At 46.5% G+C, this 13,459-nt stretch overlaps 1 protein-coding gene across 1 annotated transcript; it reads right to left on the minus strand.

The window, feature by feature from the left end:
- Nucleotides 1-3,631: 3,631 nt before the first annotated feature.
- LOC120915829 lies at nt 3,632-6,736 on the minus strand (the record flags this gene model as incomplete). Its single annotated transcript, XM_040326631.1, has 1 exon — nt 3,632-6,736. A coding segment is annotated over exon 1 (3,105 nt), but the record flags the coding sequence as incomplete, so codon positions are not given.
- Nucleotides 6,737-13,459: the final 6,723 nt, after the last annotated feature.

Here is a 13,459-nt window from a genome sequence, read left to right on the forward strand (position 1 = left end):
CTTGTCTAGGTCGGCTAAAGTCAGCTGGAGATAGCATTCCAGACGAGCCCCAAATGTAGTACGGCCCCCTAAGGAACTAAGTACCAGGCATATTTAATGCCCTCCAGACAGCAGCTTCTGTAGCATCACGCTTGCATTGGATCTGCCATATTCATCTCCTGATGCTAAGCTCAGAACACAGGTTGGCAGGCGACCAAAGTGGTGTTGGATTGATGTCTGACGAACATCCTGCTCATCTGCACTGCCATAACATGATGAATATTCCAACCCACCTGACACTCTGGGTTCAGATATCTTTGCACCACCTTAAAGCAATAAGTCAGACAACTCTGTGCGTTTTATGTTCTGATAATGTTTACTAGAACAGTTCAAAGAAAATATTGTCACAACAAGACGTTAATAGATCTGCTGAGTTTTAGGCAACAGCGCCAAATTAGCAAAGGAATTTCTCCAAAGCCAAGATATTTTCAGGTAAAACAGTCTATTATATACACATGTACAGTGGAGTTCTGCTTGCACCTGATAGGATAAACAAAGTTAAATGGTTATACTGACAAATTTCGAAAGGCGAAACTTCAGCCAGCCTATAAACCTTTAACCCTAATGAGAGGTCTAAGGTATAAGGACCCTTGTAGCAATAACGAAAGCAATGTCCCCGTTGAAGATCTGATGGTCTTCACTGGCAGTAGGAGCTCATTTATTGTATCCAATAAGGTGCAATAGCAAGCAATAAGGTTTCTTGAAATGGTAGAAGATAAAGGTGTCTATGCGCAGGAATGGGCTTCCGCAGAACTTTTTCCAGGGGGGGGGGCATAATTTTACGGTCACCTATGCTCCGCTTCTTTGACAATGTCATGAAGGGGAGGGGCTTAGTCATTATCCCATAAAGCGCAGGCATGTGCCCATGATATGCAGCCTCACTGTGCTGATCGAATGTACAATACAGAGGGTGTACACAGAAGGGGTGGATGGTATTGGTATATAAAGGAAGGAAGATGGGTATATACAGCTCTATATACAGGACAGATGATGTATATCTGCAGTCAGTGATGATGGAGGAATACAGGAAGGAAGATGGGTGTATATAGCTGTATACAGGACAGGACAGATGATATGATCTTTCCTATATCTGGCACCCCCCCTTCACTGATCATACCTGTATGCATTCAGCTGCCCCCCTCATCTATATATATGTCAGCCCCCCCCCCATACACAAACAGCCTCCTCCCTTCACTTGTACTCACAGCCCCCACTTGTAAGGTCACGGTGGTCTTCCTTCTCCCAAGTCCTGTTTCCACATGTCCATTTGAAAATACATTACAGGCAGCAAAGCAAACACAAGGGCACACATACAGGAAGCGGCCAGAGGTGGCAGTAAAGAGCTCTGTAAGCTCCGTGACACTGATCTTGCAACAGCTGTGGAGCCGACTGCACAAACACAGAGAGAGTCAGTACAGCTACAGATGCGAGCATGGCAGACCCTTGCCAAATCCAGGGGGTGTCGCTCGCCCCCCCTTAACCCTATGAGCGAATGCCCATGTGCACAGGGTTTAAGATAGATTCAGTAATGTATTCCCGAGGTAAAGATGTCTGTGCAAAGTGTCTCCGTGAAATCGTGAAAAAATGAATTTTTAAAGGTGGGCAATTGCCCTCTCACCAACGGCCAGGCCGATTTAATGCCCTCCAGATAGCAGCTCCTGTAGCAACATGTGTGCACCGCCGAAGCTCAGAACACAGTTTAGCAGGTGACCGAAGTGGTGTTGGATTGATGTCTGACCGAATCTGGGTTGGAATGTGGTACATCGCGTGGTAGGCTGCGACCTTTTTCTCCATGCATGGAGAGGTCCGTCTCGCGTCAGGCCAAGGAGGAAGAGCACATGGTAGAGCTGTGATTTATTTTAAAGTTCCTCCCAGCAATCTCTCCGATGGTAGCAAGGATCCCTGGGATATGTAGTCCAGGTACAGAGTCATGCAAAGCAATTATCTGTCTGAGGAACTTGTCATCCTACAATCCCTTTATTTTGGCTCACAAACTTGATGTCAGTTGATAACACTGGACACTAGAGGGACATGCGATGCATAGAAATATCGGAGGATTACTGTACTTTATAATTGTAGTCCACATTGCTACATAAGGTTGAATAAAGACAATAGTCCATCCAGTTCAACCTGTGTAGGTGTACGTGTGTCAGTGTTTATAGTAATTTCCCATATCCCTGTATATTGTGCTCTTTAAGATGCACATCCAAGAGTCTTTTAAAAATATCAATACTCCCCACCACCAATTGTGAAAGAGACTTCCACATCCTTACCGCCCTGACAGTGAAAAACCTCCTGCGCAGTTTAAGGTTAAACCGCTTCTTCTCCAATCTCATTGTGTGGCCCCGTGTCCTCTTACACCCCCTGAGACTAAATAGCTTTTTTCCTATTCTGGTATCCCCATTGAGGTATTTGTAAATCGCTATTATGTCCCCTCTCAAGCGTCTCTTCTCCAGCAAGAATAAATGTAGTGGTTGTAGTCATTCCTCGTATTTGAGGTCCTCCAGTCCCTTTTATTAATTTAGTTGCTCTTCTTTGGACTTTCTCCAGCTCCAGCACAACCCTTCTGAGAACTGGTGACCAGAACTGGATGGAATGCTCCAAAATTGTCAGGACCAGAGTTTTATAAAGTGGCGGGATTATAGTTTTATCCCTGGGGTATATCCCCTTTTTTTATGCATGCTAATATTCTGCCGTCTTTGGTAGCTGCAGCTGCATGCTATTGCTCATTATTCTATTGGGACCCCCAGATCTTTCTCCATCTCTGAAACCCCCAGAGGTTCTCCCCCCAGTGAATAGTTTGCATTTATGTTCTTAGCCCCCAAGTGCTTTATTTTACATATTGTATCCCCACATTAAACCTCATTTGCCATATAGTTGCTGTGACGGTATCGGTATGATATCCCCGTCAACGTTCCCTTCTTCCCATAAAAGAAATCACAGCAGCACCCATACATGAGCCAAGGCTTAATGCTGGTATAACACAGAGTTTTAATAGTAAGAAACCAGAGTTTATATGTGGTTACAACTGTTACAATGACAAATCTCCGCCCCCCCTCACACAGTGGGGGGTCTTCAATACAGCTCCTTTGAAATAAAGATATTTCTTTGAACTACTCAGTAGCTAGCCGGCTCGGCACCGCATATAGAGAGATAATTATCACAAGGAAGCAATCAGCATAATTAACACAAACCACTTATCTAATCACAGTAACCAGTAAACACAGGGCTAGAACAATTAACATTTGAAACAAGGCTAGCTGCAGAAGAGTAATTACAATTAACAGCCTTAAACAAGCAGGGAGGATTAAACTGAAGCATATAGGTAAAAAGTCCATCACAATGCATTTGAAACAGGGCTGGCTGCAGAAGAGTAATTACAATTAACAGCCTTAAACAAGCAGGGAGGATTAAACTGACATATAGGTAAAAAGTCCATCACAATGGCCCCCCTTCTTCTCCCTGCTCCGGAAAAGCCTGTTGGACCTTTCCTGGTCCAGTAGGGTTGACGGGTTCAGAGCTTTTAGTCCGAGGTTAACTCCGTTTGGCGTGACAATCCATCAGCATTCCCGTTTTGCTTGCCTGGGCGGTAATGAATCGTAAAGTCATAGGGCTGTAAGGCCAAGCTCCAGCGTAGCAAACGTGCGTTGTCCCCTGAAACCCGGTTAAGCCACACCAAGGGGTTGTGATCGGTGATGAGAGTGAAAGCCCGGCCATAAAGGTAAGGTGTGAGCTTTTTGAGTGCCCATACCAAGGCCAAACACTCTTTTTCAATGGTGGCGTAACTGACCTCCCTTGGCAACAGCTTCCGACTCAGGTATGCCACCGGGTGCTCTCCTCCATCCTCCCCGATCTGGCTTAGTACTGCCCCCAGTCCAAACATTGAAGCATCTGTGTGGACAATAAATCTTTTGTTAGGATCTGGGGTAACCAACACCGGAGCATTAACCAGAGCAGTCTTTAGGGTTTGGAAAGCCACCTCGCATTCCGGGGACCACAGGACTTGTCGGGGTAGCTTCTTTTTGGTCAAGTCGGTCAGGGGTTTGGCCAGGGCGCTATAGTCGGGTACAAAGCGTCTGTAATAGCCGGCTGTGCCCAAGAAAGCCATGACTTGTGTCTTGGTGTGGGGAGTGGGCCAATTGGCAACGGCCTCGATCTTGGCCGGCTCCGGCCGTTGCTTACCACATCCTACTCGGTGGCCCAAATATTGTACCTCCGCCATACCCAAATGACATTTGTCGGGTTTCAGGGTCAGCCCGGCCCCCTTGATCCTATCCAATACTACCCCTACGTGTTCTAGGTGCGCTTCCCATGTATTGCTGTAGATGGCGATGTCATCCAGATAAGCGCATGCAAAGCTCTGGAGACCCCCAAGTAACTGATCCACCATCCGTTGGAAGGTGGCCGGGGCGTTCTTCATCCCGAACGGCATAACCCGGAATTGGTATAGGCCGAACGGGGTGATGAAGGCCGACTTGAGTCTGGCATCTTCTGCTAGAGGAATCTGCCAATATCCCTTGCATAGGTCTATTGTGGTCAGATACTTCCCTGCAGAGATACGGTCAAGCAGCTCGTCCATCCGAGGCATCGGATAGGCGTCCGTAACTGTCTTGTCGTTGAGGCGCCGGTAATCTACACAGAAGCGGGTTGTCCCATCCTTCTTTGGCACTAAGACTACCGGCGAGGCCCAAGGACTTTCTGAGGGTTCGATTACGCCTAGCCGAAGCATCTCATCTATCTCCTTCCGCATTCCTTCCCGGACTGCTTCGGGGATACGGTAAGGAGGCTGTCTCAGGGGTGTCTGTCCTGGAGTCTCCACCTTGTGTACGGCTAGGCGTGTGTATCCAGGCTCCTGCGAGAATGTGGCCTGTTTTTCTTCTAGTAAGCGGCCAGCTTGAGCCCGCTCTTGCGGCTCCAGCTGTTCACCTAGCTGGACTTTCTCTATCTGGGTCATCCCTTTGCTACTGCCCAATAGGTCGGGAAGGGGTAGGGTCTCTGTGTCTTCTCCTGCTGGTGCACAGATAGCGGCTACCTCCTCTGCCCGTTCCTGATAGGCCTTGAGCATGTTGATGTGAAAGGTTCGTTTCACATCTTCATCCTCGCAACTGGCTATCGTGTAGGTAGTGTCGCATATCTGTCCTATAACTTTATAGGGGCCCTGCCAGGCAGCCTGGAGCTTGTCAGTTCCGACCGGCCTTAATACCATGACCTTATGGCCTATCTGAAAGCTCCGGTGCCTAGCCCATCGGTCATACCATAACTTCTGGCGCTGTTGGGCCGCCTGGAGGTTTTCTCGCACTGTCTGGGCTAATTCCTCCATGCGATCCCTCAGCTCCAGGACATAAGGTACAACCGGGGTCCCCTCAATTTCTGTTTGCCCCTCCCAGTGATCCTTGATGAGATCTAAGGGCCCCCTCACCCGCCTCCCATAGAGAAGTTCGAAGGGTGAGAATCCGGTCGATTCCTGCGGTACCTCTCGGTAGGCAAAGAGAAGGTGCGGCAGGAATCGCTCCCAATCCTTGTACGCCCCTGTGAACGATTTCAACATTTGCTTTAGCGTTCCATTGAAGCGCTCGCACAGGCCGTTAGTCTGGGGGTGGTATGGGGAGCTAGTCAGGGATTTAACTCCACAGGTTTTCCATATCTGCTGGGTTACCTCGGCCGTGAATTGGGTACCTTGGTCGGACAGAACCTCCTTGGGAAAGCCTACTCGGGAAAATACTTTAACTAGGGCCTCTGCTACAGTCTCAGCCTGTATGTTAGAGAGAGCTACCGCTTCGGGGTAACGGGTGGCGTAGTCTACTACGGTGAGTATATACCGCTTGCCGGAACGGCTAGGTTGGGCCAGGGGCCCTATAATGTCCACGGCTACCCTTGTGAACGGTTCTTCAATAATGGGCATGGAAACTAGTTTAGCCTTTGGGTGGTCTCCCTTTTTACCTATACGTTGGCATACCTCGCACGTTTGACAATACGCCCTGACGTCGTCGGATACCCCAGGCCAGAAAAAGTTCTGGGTTATCCGATACCCTGTCTTGCGTATTCCCAAATGGCCTGCCAAGGGTACGTCGTGCCCAATCCTCAATAACTCCTGCCGGTACTTCCGGGGAACTACCAGCTGGCGTTTTTGCTTAGGCCCTGGGGCATTACCCCGGGTCTCGGTGAGCCTGTACAAGCGGCCTTCCTCCCAGATAAATTGCTCCTTCTCTAACCCCCCTTGGCCCCTCCTGGCTTTCTCTCGATACTTTCTGAGGGAAGGGTCTCCGGTCACCTCCCGCCCAAAGTCCTCTGGGGTGTCCCAGGGTAGGGGTTCCACAGTCAAGGGTAGGTTGGGTTGGCTTACCTGGGTCTCAGTAGGAAGCGGATGGCTCTCGGCAGCGCGGCTTTGTGCTCTGGTGGTTACTGCGTGGGCCTCCTGAGCGGTGGTAGAGGCGAACGCCGAAGTCAGGGGCCCAATGTCGTTGCCCAAGATGACTTCAGAAGGTAAGTCTTTCATGACGCCCACATGAACATCGCCAGCTCCCGCACCCCAGTCCAGGTGTACCTGTGCAGTAGGAATACGGTATACTGCCCCCCCTGCCACTTTCACAGCAATTGATTTCCCCGGTTTCTCTGATGCAGTAATAAGGTGTCTTTGTACCAACGTGATGGTCGCCCCACTGTCTCTTAATCCTCGGGCGGTTTTTCCGTTAACCATGACCAGCTGACAATGGTGTTTCCGGTTGTCCGTAATAACAGATTGTACCGTGAGGGCTTCGTAAAGGGGGCCCAATGGTTCTTCCAGACCCAGCTCCTGGGGATCCCAAGCCGAGTCTACACAATGGGCTGCTGCTGGTGGGCGGTACCCAGGTTGAGACCAATTTGACCTGGTGTTGTCATTCAGGGGGCAATTCTGCTTGAAGTGACCGAGCTGTTTGCACCGGAAGCAGCGTTGTTCGTTGTCCTCCTGGCGTGGATAGCGAGGGCTAGATGTCATTGGTCTGTTAGGCGGTTGGTATCTAGCGGCTGGTGGGTGTGAGGGCGCCGTTGGTCGTGGAGGTTGTACCCGTGGTGTGACCTGGTTTGTCTTGCGAGTATCCGCATATTCATCCGCCAACATCGCGGCCTCTGGTAGAGTCATGGGCCTGCGATCTCTCACCCAATCTTTGACATCTGTCTGGATGTGATTGTAAAATTGCTCCAGGAGCATTAGTTGCAAAATGTCCTCTGCGGTGGTGGCCTGGCTGCTGTTAACCCAGTTAGAGGCCGACAGGGACAGCTGGCATGCCCATTCTGCGTAAGAGTCTTTCGTGGTTTTGCGTGAGTCCCTGAACTTCTGTCGGTGGGACTCTGGGGTTACTGCATAACGAGCCAGGAGCACTTCTTTAACCCGGGCGTAGCTATGGATATCCTGATCTGGCACGGTCCGGAAAGCATCAGAAGCTTTGCCTGACAGTTTGCCTGACAATATTGAAACCCACTCTCCTCTCGCTATTCGGTGCAGGTTACATTGTCGCTCAAAGTCCGCCAGGTAGTTATCAATCTCACAGTCCTTTTCATCAAAAGCTTTAAAAGCGCTAAACGGAATCTTCCTTGTGTCTGCTGTGCTGTACTCACTGTTCGGAGAAGGTGCGGCTGCTTGTTGGACTGCTGCCAGTTTTAACTGTAGCTCTGCGTCCCTTATTTGTTTATCCTTCTGTAGCTCTGCGTCTCTTATTTCTTTATCCTTCTGTAGCTCTGCGTCCCTTATTTGTTTATCCTTCTGTAGCTCTGCGTCTCTTATTTCTTTAGCCTTCTGTAGCTCTGCGTCTCTTATTTGTTTATCCTTCTGTAGTTCTGCGTTTACTAACATGTCCATCACTTTCAGTACCACATCTGGCGTTGGGTTCGGGCCGAACCACGCTAGATTCTCTCTCATTAGCTTGTTGGTTGGTGACTCCTCCTGAATCACTGGTGTCTCCATCTCTTGTACTGCTGGCGTTGCTGCAATCCCGTTCTCCTGGTCTAGCTCCATTAATTCTGCTATGATGACCCGCTTGGTTTTGTTGCTAGCAATCCTTCCACGAACTTCCAGTAGTTCTTTCAGTGTATTTCTTTTAAGCAGGGTGTAGCAGCCTTCCATTCACTGTTCCCAGTGTCTGCTTGGAATCCGGGTGTAAAGGAGAGTAGAGGGAAGATCCCGCTGCTGCCAACCAATTTGTGACGGTATCGGTATGATATCCCCGTCAACGTTCCCTTCTTCCCATAAAAGAAATCACAGCAGCACCCATACATGAGCCAAGGCTTAATGCTGGTATAACACAGAGTTTTAATAGTAAGAAACCAGAGTTTATATGTGGTTACAACTGTTACAATGACAAATCTCCGCCCCCCCTCACACAGTGGGGGGTCTTCAATACAGCTCCTTTGAAATAAAGATATTTCTTTGAACTACTCAGTAGCTAGCCGGCTCGGCACCGCATATAGAGAGATAATTATCACAAGGAAGCAATCAGCATAATTAACACAAACCACTTATCTAATCACAGTAACCAGTAAACACAGGGCTAGAACAATTAACATTTGAAACAGGGCTAGCTGCAGAAGAGTAATTACAATTAACAGCCTTAAACAAGCAGGGAGGATTAAACTGAAGCATATAGGTAAAAAGTCCATCACAATGCATTTGAAACAGGGCTGGCTGCAGAAGAGTAATTACAATTAACAGCCTTAAACAAGCAGGGAGGATTAAACTGACATATAGGTAAAAAGTCCATCACAGTTGCCCACAAACTATTGAAAACTTAAAACACAATTTTGCCTTTAGTTATACTTTAAATCCCTATACTGATTTTGCAACTGTTGATACTATCAAAATGAGCTATGATTATGGGTAGCAGGGCTTCTCACAAAGTCATTGGAAGAGTTTATAGCTAAATTCCAGGTAAACTATTAAAATACACCAATCAGCCACAAAAGTATGACCACTGACAGAGTAAATAACATTGATTATCTCTTTGCCGTGGCCCCTGGAATAGGGTGGGATATATTAGTTAGCAAGTGAAGATGTTTTCCCTGAAGTTGACGTATACTATAATAGACACATGAGCATCAGAACTGAAACACGGAGGAAGATGGCCTGGTCTGATAAAATAAAAAATGGTTTGAGAAACACAACTAGTTAGTCAGATCTCAGTCCAAACGAGCATCTGTGGGATTTTCCTGGAAAAACAAGTCTGATCCATGGAGGCCTCACCTCGCAAGTTACAGGACTTAAAGGATCTTCTACTGTTCGCTTGGAACCAAATACCTCAACATGCCGTTAGCGGTCTAGTGGAGCCCATGCCTCGACGGGTTATGGGGATTGTGTAACTTACTTACCTAGGCGACGATGATGTAGCCCTTCTCTGTCCCCAGCCTCCCAGGATACAAGTTACTCCAAAACTAAGTTCAGCAATATTCATGAAGTTAAAAGAATACTAATAATGGCTACGAAAGAAACTGAAACAATTACAAATTTCTTTACTTCATGTTGTATATTTAACCATGCTAGTAAAGTGTAAAAAATTGTTTAAAATAAATAAATCAAATCCAAATGTGTAAATGTAGTTTGCTGCAGGAAAACATGGGGGTAACAGCATTGCGATAATAGTGACAGTCCTGCAGGGGATTAAAGTGGTTGTTAACCACCTCAGTCATGAAATCTGAACAAAGTCCATATATCTGTAGCGTTTACTTGCCACCAAAGCTCTAAGTGCAATTTCTCTCTGGTGCTTCGTTCCTCTGTTATAAACATGAGTCAATTCTGACAGGCTATGCTTTGTTGACTGCATAGGTCTGAGGATACTTTCACCCTGGTATATTTTTCACTGACAAAATGATTGGAAATATACACACATATTTGGGACATTAAAGCGGTGGTTCACACAAAAAGTAAACCTCTGCTTTTTGGATCCCCCCCCCCTCCGGTGTCACATTTGGCACCTTTCAGGGGGGAGGGGGGTGCAGATACCTGTCTGAGACAGGTATTTGCACCACTTCTGGGTTCTGACTTGTCACGTCACCCCCCCCCCCCCCCCCCACTGTCTTCTGAAAAACACTGTTCCCAGGAGAGAGCGGGGACCAGTAACGGCGCACCGCAATCCTGACACATGCGCAGTAGGGAATCGGGCTCTTCCTGATTCCCTCACCGAGGATGGCGGCGGAAGCAGCCGAGGACTGAGTGATTGCTCAGCCTTGTCTGCTGACATTGCGGGCGCGCTGGACAAGTAAGTGTCCATTTTTTAAAAGTCAGCAGCTGCAGTATTTGTAGCTGCTGGCTTTTCAAAGAAAAAAAAACTGGTGGACCTCCTCTTTAATGTTACTATAATCATATGCACATGCAAAAGTGTAATATATGGATGTGATGCAATTATTTAATTTTAAAGTTAGTTTTTGAAGCACATATTTGTAAGGCTAAGGTTTATTTTAAAGTTTTTTGAAGAAAAAAAAAAATTTGGAAACTTTTTTTGTTTAATATATTTTCATTGAAAAAAAAGTTTGAGCTTACAGAGGACAAAGCATTGTCAAAAACACAAAAAGAAATATACAAATATATTATTCATGGCACATACCACGTGTACCAAGGCTTAGCCAAGAACATTCCAATTTCCACAAAAATAGTCGAGAGTATAGTATAAAATGTGACACTTTTGTTAACTGCCTTGGAACAGGTTGGGGGCATTTGGCTTCCAAAACTATTTTAAAGTGAACCTTTGCCTAGACCAGTGTTTCTAAACTCCAGTCCTCAAGGCGCCCCAACAGGTCATGTTTTCAGGCTTTCCGTTATTTTGCACTGGTGATTTAATCAGTTTCACTCCCTTAATATTTACAGCCATTTCATCTGAGGCAAATCCTGAAAACATGACCTGTTGGGGCGCCTTGAGGACTGGAGTTGAGAAACACTGGCCTAGACTATGCATACTAAAGTATTTGCTTATTCTGAACAAACACACACAAAAAAAAACTCAAGCCCGGTACACATGATCATTGGTCAAACCGATCGTGTGTGGGCCCCATCGGTTTGTTTTCCATCGGTTACAAAAAATAGAACATGTTTTCAATTTTTCCTATGGATAAAAAAACGATAGAAAAAAATGATCGTCTGAGTGGAAGTCCATCTGTCAAAAATCTACGCATGCTCAGAATCAAGTCGACGCATGCTTGGAAGCATTGAACCTCATTTTTCTCAGCACGTCGTAGTGTTTTACATCACCGCGTTTTTTGACCGATGGTGTGTAGGCAAGACTGATGAAAGTCAGCTTCGTTGTATATCCGCCGAAAAAAACCATCGGATTAGATTCCATCAGGGCTTTATTCATATCGTATATGTACAGGCATTGGGGTAAAATTTATTTTTAAAATTCACTGAAATCTTAGCTATTCTTATATCATAATAGAATAAAGACAGCTCATTATCCCTACTCAGATATGCGTTGTATTCCACAAAAAGAAAAAACAAGGGGCTGGATTCAAGAAGCAATTGCGCCTGTGTAACCATAGTTACACAGGCGCAATTGCTTACTTGCCCTGCGTAACGAATGCTCCTGATTCAGGAACCTCGTTACGCCGACTGCAGCCTAAGATATGCGTGGCATAAGGCTCTTATGCCCGCATATCTTAGGCTGCATTCTTGCGATGGCCGCTAGGTGGCGTTCCCGTTGTGCTCAGCGTATAGTATGCAAATTGCATACTAACGCCGATTCACAATGTTGCGCGAGCCCTGCGTACGCAGTTTACGCTGTTTCCGTACGGCGTCTTTCGCGTAAGGCTGCCCCTATTAGCAGGGGCAGCCAATGTTACGTATACCCGTCGTTCCCGCGTCGCAAAATTTTAAATTTACGTAGTTTGCGTAAGTGATTCGGGAATGGCGCTGGACGCCATTCACGTTCACTTTGAAGCAAATGACGTCCTTGCGACGTCATTTGCCGCAATGCACATCGGGAAAGTTTCCCGACGGAGCATGCGCTCTGCGATCGGTGCGGGAACGCGCCTAATTTAAATGATTCCCGCCCCCTACGGGATCATTTAAATTGCGCACGCTTACGCCGGGCATTTTGCCGGCGCGCCCACGCAATTTACGGAGCTACTGCTCCGTGAATCAAGGGCAGCGCAGTAATTTTGCGGGGCGCAGGGCAAAAATGTTGCCCTGCGCCTCCGTAAAAAATGCGCAATTGTACTTGAATCTAGCCCACGGCTTTTTGTGAATGAGCAAGGAGAGAGAATCACGCTTGTAGCTAGATATGAATTTTACACTAAGCAGCAGCCATCCACACATAGTATAACATTTATTAGGGCTAACTTAGCACAGGCTTTAAAATATATTTTTTCCCATAGTTCAAATTTAAGGGGAATCCTGGTCCCAGACAACTTACACATATTTGTAGTATGGTGTCAGATACATTCCAGACAGCATTCCTCATGCACAGTCCCCAGGCAAGGATACTGGAGACTTTCTGTGCTTAGAAGTAGCACGTGAATAGGTGAATCCTTTTATATTGGCATGCAGTGGGACTAAATTCTTTATGGCTGCCAAATGGGATCTCTCTGGCTGGTATTTTTCAAGTCAACTTCCTTTTTTATTTCTAAAGTATGGAATTCAAAGGCCGGCAGACCAGAGTCCTTGTCGTGGCTGCATTCTCTGCATTTCCGAGAATCATTTGCACACGTTGCAAAAGATTCTACTCGGTCTACATTTAACATTCAAATTTTTCATCCATTACTAGTGTAATACGTACATTTACTGCATATGTGTATTTCCCTGTTTGCTGGATTCTGTTATCAGTAACAATTATGACAACAAAAAGATTTGCTAGTTACTTTGACTGTACGAACTGCAGGTCTAGCTATCTATCCATCTATGTACTAGAGTTGTCAACTTTGCCACTGACCCCTCTTCACTAAGGCCTCGTACACACGATCGGTTAACCAGAGGATAACGGTCTGATGGACCGTTTTCATTGGTCCAAACCGATCGTGTGTAGGCCCCATAGGTTATTTAACCTTCGGTTAAAAAAAAGCCAACTTGCTTTAAAATTCAACCGATGGATTGCTAACTGATAGGTCAAAACCGATCGTTAGTACACACAACCATCGGTTAAAAATCCATGCATGCTCAGAATCAAGTCGACGCATGCTTGGAAGCATTGAACTTCGTTTTTTTCAGCATGTCGTTGTTTTTTTTTTCGTCACCGCGTTCTGACACGATCGTTTTTTTTAACCGATGGTGTGTAGGCGCGACGGACCATCAGTCAGCTTCATCGGTTAACCTATGACAACGGTCCGTCAGGTCCGTTCTCATCGGATGGACTGATTGTGTGTACGAGGCTTAAGAAAATAGTGACACAGTTGGCTTAGTTGTGTTTCTGTATGAAAAATCTCCTTTTTTTTTATATAGCCCCTTGCAGGTTTGCGCTATAATGTG

This window comes from Rana temporaria, chromosome 10, assembly GCF_905171775.1.
Source record: "Rana temporaria chromosome 10, aRanTem1.1, whole genome shotgun sequence".
Lineage (NCBI taxonomy): Eukaryota > Metazoa > Chordata > Amphibia > Anura > Ranidae > Rana > Rana temporaria.